Here is a 9,890-nt window from a genome sequence, read left to right on the forward strand (position 1 = left end):
TGAAAACAATGTAAACATTGTCTTATTTTGCCAGGTCGTTATTGAGGGAGAAATTGGAAAAGGAACTGGAGGAATTGCTGTGGATGATATTAAAATTGACAATCACGTAGCACAAGAGGATTGCCGAAGTAAGTATAATTAGCAAGAACTTAAAGATATCTCAGCCAAAACATTATTTATTTTGTTCTGATAGCTGGTTTTAGCTGTAAGAAAGGGGTAGATATTATTGGCTATATAAGAAGTTTTGCACTGAATACATCCTGATCTGGCCCATAGCTTTATTCGTATGAAGTGTCACTGGCGTCATCTCAGTACTGCAGCAACTGCAATATTTTGGATCAGAACTGGCATCCTACTGACATGGGTCACATCATATTCACATTCTTAAATTTTTCCCTATATTTTAGATTGCTGGTCTCTTTAAATTTCTCTACTTTTCCTAATGATCTTCCCTGTTTTAGCTGATGCTCAAAATCCAATCTTATTTATTCATCCTTTTTAGATCACTTACTACCAAGCCTACTTGAACTCTACTTTAAAGGACTATATCAAACCCTTACAGAATACACAGACAAGGTGAAATGGCCCCTTACACTGTCCTCTGCTGTCCTGTAATTCTGAGTTTGCTGTGACTCATTTGCTGTAGTCAGCACCTCCCAGACACGGGGGACACAAAGTAATGTTAGAACATGGCCTTCTCCACATCTGAGCCAAGCTATTCCTGAGATGCTATTTGAGTCCTTTTATTTCTGGTCAGTCTTGAGTTATTCCAGTCACTGCTGATCATATGTGCATTGCATACTGCACGTAATTTGGCAGCAGCAATGCCAGATAAACGCAAGCAACTGAGCCTTGTCCTTCATGATGGAGATGAAGCCATGACTTTTATGTATGAGAGGGAATAGAACTGAGAATCATCAGCATTAGAAAGAACTTATGCCATGAGAGTTGGCAACGTATTTGAGACCAATAATTAGCTACCTTTTGTAGCTACTATACTTTTAAGGGTAACAAGACAGACTTCAGCTACGTGGTCATTTCACTGCAGGATGACAAAACTGCACAATCACTTTTTATCACACAGTCCAACTTCTGCAGTTCATCATATGCCACCAGAGTGACAGGTACCAGGAAAGAGAGACAGGATGCACTGTTTGGTCCTCCTGCAGTGTCCTCAGTGCCCAGAAGGGTGCTGGGTTCACAGCGATGGTGTTTACCTGACTCCAAAAATGAGAGAGGAAAGCCACTTTTTTCCTACCTCCACATGTTTGGTTCATTCAAACCTAATTCTGAGCAAGGATTTTGGTCTGTGGGAGCTAAATCCAAAAGCTCAGTCTGAAGCCCAAACATACATGGTCTCATTGCAGTCAGTGAAACTATTCCTGTGATTAACTATGCATATGCTGATGAAGTGTTATGGAATTGGGCTCCAAAATTGTAAATACGATGAATGAGATGCTAATTCATCACACTGATTTATCTTTCCCAGGCATGGAAAACCCCTGCTGATAACTATAACTGTGCCAAGACTGGGCGGAGAGGAGTTTTTAAATCTTTCTTTTTTCCTCCATTAGTTTTCAGAGCCCATCATAATGAACAGTTCTGTCAAGCTGACATAATGATGCTCTGACACAGGAAAATCTGCTATACCATTATTGCCAGCATCATAGTCAATCAGTGTTTGTAACCCTAATAATCAATGTCAATTCTTTTTGCTTCATTAGAATCAACTGACGTGGAGAATGAAATAGATGAAGACGACGACCCAGAAAGTAATCAAACAGGTAAAAATTGTGTTATTGTTAAAAGGGAATTAATTTTTAAGTGTATTATCATGTAAATTTGTGTATTCTGATTATTTATTTATAGATTAGCACTCTAACTTCGTATTGTATTAAGGTTTTCTGATTTATCTGGATCAGATGCTAAGAAATTTTACATTTATTTGAAGGATGTAATAATTTTATTCTTCTATGTCATATGATCTTACAGACTTTGTATTATTTGTACCTATCTTAAACCTTACGCATTTTATGTATGTATTTTGTTACATCATATACATATACTTGCATGCAAACTATAGCTCCTTGATATTTTGTTGTCTAGAAGGCTTGTCCACAGCTGAAGAAACATCTGTTATTGCCTCTTACAATTTACGACTCTCACAGTGTCGAGGCAATTAGGCTCAAAACTCTTCAGGCTAATTGTTTCACAGACCTGGCTGAAAATGTCATTTTATGACCAGTCTACCAAAGCATTATCATTTTCAATGATGATAGCTCTAAATGGATCATTAAATAGATCATAATTGTCATATTGTCCCAATAATAAAATATACTTGCATTTTTCAGGCGATGAGCTTAATTTTTTTGGTTACGGTCAACGGGATTGCTATCATCGATTTCAGTGAAAGTCCAAAAAAGACTATTTGTCTTTTCCTGTAACAATTAGCAGGGTTTGCAAGTTTACTGGGTCTCTTTTTATAAACTGAAAGGGTTAAGGGAAAACATTGTGATACCCAGTGAATATTTTACATGAGGCGGGAGAGTGCTCTGCTGTGTCAGTTCAGTCATTATTTCAAGGTCCAATCCTGAAGTCAGTAGAGATGGGTGCAAAATGGCTGGAGATTTCCAACCAATGTCTAAGGCTATAAACATTCTCACCTGAACAAGATTTAATTAATATTTTAGTGCTAAATACTGCAAGCTGGCAAAATATAATCAAAAGATCTGGTCATTCATTCCCCAGTGTACCACTTCATCCAAGGCAGAATCACACCCCTACTAACATGTGGCAGATTCAAGGACTGGACAACAGTATGAAAAAAATCAAACAGTATTTGGGACGCATTATACAGGGTGTTTCAGAAAGATGGACCCAATTTCATGTTGGCAACATGTTAACAGTTACACAAAAATTTACAAACGGTTTAATGATTTATCATTTTTAGCAACCTCTTTATAAATCCTCTATGTTCCCTTCACCTGCTGTACAGACAACATCAAGATGATAGTTGAATTCACGCCAAACACCTCTCAATTAGGTCCATCTTTTTGAAACACCCTGCAGTTTTCAGCTGTTTATGACTACCTCCTAGAAGCCAAGTTTTCAAATGATGTAGCAATTTCTGTCAAAAACTTGATGTCATTTGTGCGAATTTCCAACTCATCAAACAAAACTAGTTCTGAAAACTTTACAATTCTTTACTCCATTTCAGGGTTTACACCTCCATACCATACAGGCGAGGACTACGATGATAACATCTCCAGGAAACCAGGCAACGTCCTGAAGACCCTAGATCCAATCCTTATTACCATCATAGCCATGAGTGCACTTGGGGTGCTTTTAGGAGCCATCTGTGGAGTTGTCCTGTACTGTGCCTGTTGGCACAATGGGATGTCAGAGAGGAACTTGTCTGCACTGGAGAATTACAATTTTGAACTGGTCGATGGTGTAAAACTGAAAAAAGATAAACTAAACACACAGAATTCATACTCGGAAGCATGAAGGTATAAAGCAACTGGAGAAGTTTCAGAGAATCGGGTTGGAAGGACATAGCTCGGTCGTGCTGGGGAACTGTTGATCTTCTTTTACTGTACAGGCTGAAAAGTGCGTTGATGACACTGAGCCAAGCTTTTCTCAGGAGCTTCAATGAGTGTGTAACCGATAAACATGGACAACAATCTGTGTTAACAATCTGAATCATGTACAGTCTGCTTTTTCTTTTGGTTTTATTTGAAATAATCAAACGCTGGTGTTGAGACCAAGTATGATTGACTTATAGTTCATTTTGCCTTTCTTTCTCTCCCTCTCTTGTTTTCTGTTAATGGATAATTTTGGTTTTACTGTGCAAAATCCAAGATGCTGTCACAAAATGTATTCAGTGGGGTCCTTTGGATGGACATGCTGTCTGTAGCTCAGTGCCCAGAAAATATTGGAGTAACAGCAATTTAGTGGACTCCTGCACCTGTATTTGTGTATAATTGCTCGTGTTGTGCATAGGCAAAGAAGGGTTAGGATGTTTTTGAAAGTACTGCTGCATCAGTACCAATATAGTGTGTCAGCTCTGTTTACGAAGCAATACAGTCAAATTTTATTGATGTTTTTCAGTGTTGTACTAAATTTTGTGCTTGTGAACTCCATAAAAGAGTATGTGCCATCGTTAGACACAACTGGTAACCGAGTGTACTGCCTAAAAACTAAACAAAAAAGTCCTTGGCACTGGCTAGTGTATGTCCTCTCAAGTGCCTTTTTGTTTGTACTGCTTCTCATTGTGTTAACATTAACTACAACTCTGCTTCTCTCCAGTTATGCCCTTGTCTTTAATGATATTCTGGTGGCTCACTGACTAAAAGAAAAGTATATTTTAGTGTAAGAAAGTAGCCTCAGTAAGGCAAGGGCTAATCAGATTTGACAACCTGGCTTGATTGTTCTGCTTTCTGTATTTCAACTTCATGTCTCTTGACCCTTTTGTATAAAGCTGCAATATCCCCTTTTATTGTTCTTTCATATAGAATGTATTTTCAAAATGTAAAATCTCTCTCCCTTTCTCTTCTCTTCTCTTTCTCTCTCTCTCCCTCTCTCTGAGTAGATTGCATAAGCATTTGCCGTTGCCAAGGAAAGAAAACTTGCAGCTTTAACTTGCTGGTAATGGCAAAGGATTTTATTAGAGTTTGTGTTAAACAATAAGGGAAAATTCTTAACTTTACCCTCCAAAGTTGAACTTTGGGTTTCTTCTTAACAGCATAAAGTGACAGTATCTTTTTTCCTGAAGTCATGAAACATATCTTTTATCCTGAACAGCTTGCCTGTTAATTACACTCGGGAAAATTATTCCCTTACTGAAAAGATTGCCTTTAAAATGAGAAACTTGCCTCCTCCTGCCCCTACCTGAACCCAGAGTTCTGTCCTCTCAGTAAATGTGTATTTTCATGCTAATCAATGCTAATTGGGCTTACACACGGGTACTGAGGGCAGAATAAAATCCCACCGTGTATGTAGGGTATGTTCTTACCATACTGTTACGTCCACCTGGCATTTCACACCAGGAGGTTTCCGTTCGACCAGAGGTGCAGATAGTGACAGATGCAGCGAGCTGAATAGTGTGAGCTGTCAAAAAAATGTGCTTGACAATTACATCATAATTTTTTATTATTTTAGGACAAATATTATGGGACAACTAACATTCAACAGCCTATGCATCTGGTCCAACAGGGTAAGAAGAAACAATAGTATGTTTCCCGCAGGGGTGCACAGGTGGATGCAAAGGGCTGAGGGGTCACTCCCCTCCCACAGGTGCCCAGGGATGCTCCGTGTTTTCTGTGGTGACCCACACCCAGCAGAGCCATAACTGGTAAGGCAGTGGGAGAAGGCAGCTTTAACCTTCCCCTGGCTATCTACCAACCAGCAGACAAAGTCAGTGCAAACATGGGGAAAGGAACGTCCTGCAAAGTGCTGAATTCATGCTTTTCCTCACCGAATTCCCCATGTAGAGTCAGGGAAGTGATTGTGACTTTCTGAGTTAGTCTTTTCCAAAATCACTTTTGTAGTAGAGCAATGGAGTACCCTGTCCAGGATTAGGACTAAAAAGGGGTTAATTCAGCCTTGAATTTCTAGAGCAACAATATCTGCCACCATTTTTCAACTAAATTTTTAAAGCATATCATTATACAAATACGAACCGTAAAACAGAAAAGTCTGTAGAAAATCCACCAGTAATTTAGAAATTGGAGAAAAGGGAGGGAGATGGGAGGTAAAAATAGGAGTTTTGAAGTTGAAAATATTTTAAAGGAAGACACAACAGAAAAAAGAGTGGATAGTTGCTACTTCAAAGGGGTCCTAAAGGCAAAGGCTGCAGTGAAAATTCAAACACCCACTTCAGGTCATCAAACTTTACGTGCCTAAATTGGAAGAGTTGCCTCTCCAGGCTCTAGATCTTGGGTCCTCCAAAAGGTGAGACGGAGCACCTAAGGCCTGAAAGTCTGGCCTCAAAATTACTCCATGAAATGTCCCAAGTGATACTTTGGCAGAGGCAGAATTTTCATTTGCGTCCAACAGTGTAATTTGACCAAAATGGTCTAAAGCAGCTAGTTATTTAACCCAAAGAAAAAAAGGATTTTTCCAAACTATTTTCAGCATACCACCACTGTGTGAGCCGGGTGTTGGGGTCTGTTCTTCTTAACTGAAAAAACTTCTAGTTCACTAACCTGACTGAGAGTTACATGCATATACTGCCCTGAAGAGAAAATCCCATTGAGGAGCCCAAGCCCAAAACCTTTTGAAATATTCCCATGGATTTCAATAGATTCTAGACCAGCTCTTGGTCTTGATCTATTTGAAGAGTAAATCTGGTGGTTGGTGGTTTCTTTTCTTCTTTTAACATACTGAGACTAGAGTACATGAAAAGAAATACATCTCCTTTGTGCTTTCCAGACCTTACTAAGATAATGAGGATCTAGCACTGAAGATTTGATTTCTCTGAAGGTAATAGAATGAAAGCTGCCCTTCAGTAAAGGAAAAATGATACTGCAACTTTACATTGAAAAGTATCTTGCACTGATAAATATATTTAAGAAAATTATATGTTTATAAAGTTATTAATTTGTAAAGGCAGTGTTACAAAATGTTCAGTTTATATTGTTTTAGATTGTTTCATAATTTTTAAAGTGTAAAATAACATATTTTTTTCTTTATTGAAAAACTATAAAAATCTTCTGTAGTAAAATGATTTCATTTTACTGGTATATTATTGCTTCATGTTTTGTACCATCATAAAACTTTGTGCAAATTTTTTTTACAGAAATTTTTATTTTCTATGACAATATGACACTTGTAAATTGTTGTTTCAAAATGAACAGCGAAGCCTTAATTTTAAATGACATTTGTATTCTCAGACACTGAGTAGCATTAAAAAAAATCACATAGAACTGAACTGTAACTTAAATTTCCAAACTATGACTACTACATTCCAAAGAAACAGTTGAATTAAACATTTTCATAAAATATCTCATACCTGATGTATTTTATTATACCAAAATATATTGGTTTTATCGAATGGTTGGTTTTATTTAGTATCTTGCAACAAAACACATGTTTTAGTCATGGTTACATTTGTTGGTAGGCAACTCCAACAGACATCTTGGTGGGACCATTTACGGTTTAGGATGGAGAGACTGACCCTCAGCCTGCCCAGTTCTCTCTCCTTGTGGGAAGACAATCCCACTATGTGCCCAACTTTTAGCCAAACAGCAGGGATTTAAGAGGACAAATCTGCCATCACTGCTGGCAGGTTGCAACTCACTTCGCTGCCATGGGAAGCCCAAGCCACACGCTCTATGTAGGTCACACGCATGCCCTGGGGCTTGTTCTTAGTGAAGGGTTTTACCAGGGAGTAATGTGCATTTTGGACAAGTTGCTCCACTAAGTCTCTGCTGCAGTAATAATGTTTGTACTCATGAGCTCCCTTCAAATTTCCACTGAAGACATCACGACATACCCAACCATGGCCAAATCGCCCAATGCAGAGCACAAGTTGTTGATGGGAGCAAATGCTGCCAGGGCGGCCCATTGGGCTTAATTCGGCATTCATTTGGGTGCTGAGGTCACGTGTGGAACATACGATCATGGGTAGAGAAACCTCCAAGAAATCTGCATCCAGACAAGAAGCTTTAGATTGCACATTTCCTCTTTCATGCAATACTTACCTGTTTGTTTCTTTTTAGTACAGAGCAGTCTGCACATTAAAGTTTCTCAGCCTCTTTATGTTGCACATATGAACAATGCAGATACTGTCACTCTGTCACAAGGTTGAGTGCCCATGAACACACAATTTACTTCACATACTTTACTACTGCTGGGAAAAAATATTGTACTTACTGTACTTATTACCACATAATTGTTACACTTGAAGAGAAAGTATCAAATCTTTCCTTCGAGAGAGAGCAGCACTGGGGATAGCTGTTTAAAATACGACATGGAACTATGACAAGGTGCCTGAGCAAAACTTGCTTTGTGGTCACAGCAGAGATTGCTCTCAAAAGACATTTGTGAAAGTTGTTGTCCATACAATCACTAAATCTAAATTCCTTAGAAATTTACTTCATCGCACTTTGTTTGCTTCTGTGATAACCAGCAACAGGGCTCTTTGAGGGAAGATAAATGGCAATGGAATTAATTAGTGAAACAAAGGTATCTATGATGCAGATCCATTGAGGGGGAGGTTCAGAAAAGAGAGATATGTATTTCAAGAAAATTCTCTCTTTCATTTAGGGGAAACTAATTAGCGTAGAAGTTAACAACTATTTAGCACTAAACTTTCAATTTTCCACACTAAATAAGCTGCATAATAGAAAGACAAAAATGGTGCAATGGGATCTGAATTACATTTCAGAACCTAACTTGTAAACTTGAAAGTAAAAGATGAGCAGATGGAAATAACAGATGGGTCAGCTACAGACAACCAGTGCCGGGAGTGCATAACTCTGAGGCTCAAATATTAGGGTCGCAGTCTGTAAAAAGGTTCTTTGGCAACGAGAGACAAGCAAACCCTATTATTATTTCATCAATTAAACATACCAGCCCTGAGCCAGCAGCCACATAGCCACAATGCTGAGCCCAGTACCATTTCCTTGCCTTTTGGCAAGACGTAAAATACAATTGCACAGCAAAAGGCAGATGTACAGGAGAGGCAGGGGCAGCACAGCTGACATACGTGTGGTTGGGTAAGGTCCACTGCCATCACGGACATGACAGCAGTGCCCACCTGTACAAACCTGCTCACTGGACCGGGGGAGATGGAGGAGCTGCCAGTCCCAGTGGAGATAAAGGCTCCTCGGTCCTTATAAACCACCTTTTATGTGGCATATGAGGACTTAACAGGTGCATACTAGTGTAACTCTAAAATTGACCCTCATAAGTCTTTGCTTATGTATAATCGGTCCATTTTGAAGACAATTCTCCTAACCTGCTTTCTCAAAGTCAAATGTCAAAGTTGGTTTTGATTTTCAGATCATGGCATCTAGATGTTAGATCCCAGAAGTAATTCCCTTCTCATTCCTTAATTGTCCTGTCCTTTGCAATGCATTATGACTAACAGCAGATTGGTTCAAGCAACATTAATTTATTAGAGCTTTAATTTCTTCTTTTATAACATTTTATGCCTCAAGTCATCCATAACCACAATTTTACCTACAAGTGTTTGTTAAATTATAACAAAGGGGGGGCTTTTTGGTTGGTTGTTTTTTGGGTTTTTTTTTGCCATGGGATACTTTGTATAGCTGTTTTCTTTGCCAATTAGTCACCCTGTAGACTAATTGCTTTTCTACAGTAGGTCAGTTCTCTATATACGCTTCTATTCTCATAACTGTGCACAATCGAACTCTAATCTTATCACCTCAGGACTGATGGTGTCTCAATGTTTATAACTGAAAATCTCATTAAAAAAATCTTCTGGCATTTTTCACAGATGGATGGGGTCTTATCGTGTGTCCAAACCTAATTCCACCTTCACTAATCATGTTCTCCTATTTAAATTTACATTGTTTTTATTCATCTCTCAGACATTTGATTCATGTCCCTGTCATTGTACAGCATCCCTGTGCATCATGCTCTGTGTTTTATTAGAGGCAGTTGTGTTCCCATAATGAGTGAGGTGGGTCCAGTTGATAAAGGAATTACAGTCTTACTGGAGCACCGTTGGTACCAGACAGAGAGGTCAGGAAGCGCTCTCAAGGGGAGAAGGTAGGGAGTAGGTATGGCAGGTGTTGCCATGACAAAGACAGGGATTTAATGATGAGAGGCTGGAGGATGAAGGGCTTGCCTGAGGAAACAGGTATTCCAGGTGACATGAGCTGCAAAGGGAATTATTAGAAAATTCCTGTGTTCAGTTCATT

The 9,890-nt window shown here is 38.9% G+C and overlaps 1 protein-coding gene across 5 annotated transcripts in view; it reads left to right on the top strand.

The window, feature by feature from the left end:
• Window positions 1-7,004, top strand: part of NRP1 (neuropilin 1) — a 115,805-nt gene extending 108,801 nt beyond the window's left edge. For all 5 annotated transcript variants that reach the window (XM_065050514.1, XM_065050515.1, XM_065050512.1 and 2 more), the window contains exons 16-18: window positions 35-128; window positions 1,725-1,784; window positions 3,218-7,004. In XM_065050514.1, coding sequence (XP_064906586.1) covers window positions 35-128; window positions 1,725-1,784; window positions 3,218-3,507 — 444 coding nt within the window. In that variant the 3' untranslated portion in view covers window positions 3,508-7,004. The remainder of the gene's footprint in view (window positions 1-34; window positions 129-1,724; window positions 1,785-3,217) is intronic.
• The last annotated feature ends 2,886 nt before the right edge of the window (window positions 7,005-9,890 follow it).

Source organism: Columba livia, chromosome 2 (genome assembly GCF_036013475.1).
Source record: "Columba livia isolate bColLiv1 breed racing homer chromosome 2, bColLiv1.pat.W.v2, whole genome shotgun sequence".
NCBI classification, from domain to species: Eukaryota; Metazoa; Chordata; class Aves; order Columbiformes; family Columbidae; genus Columba; species Columba livia.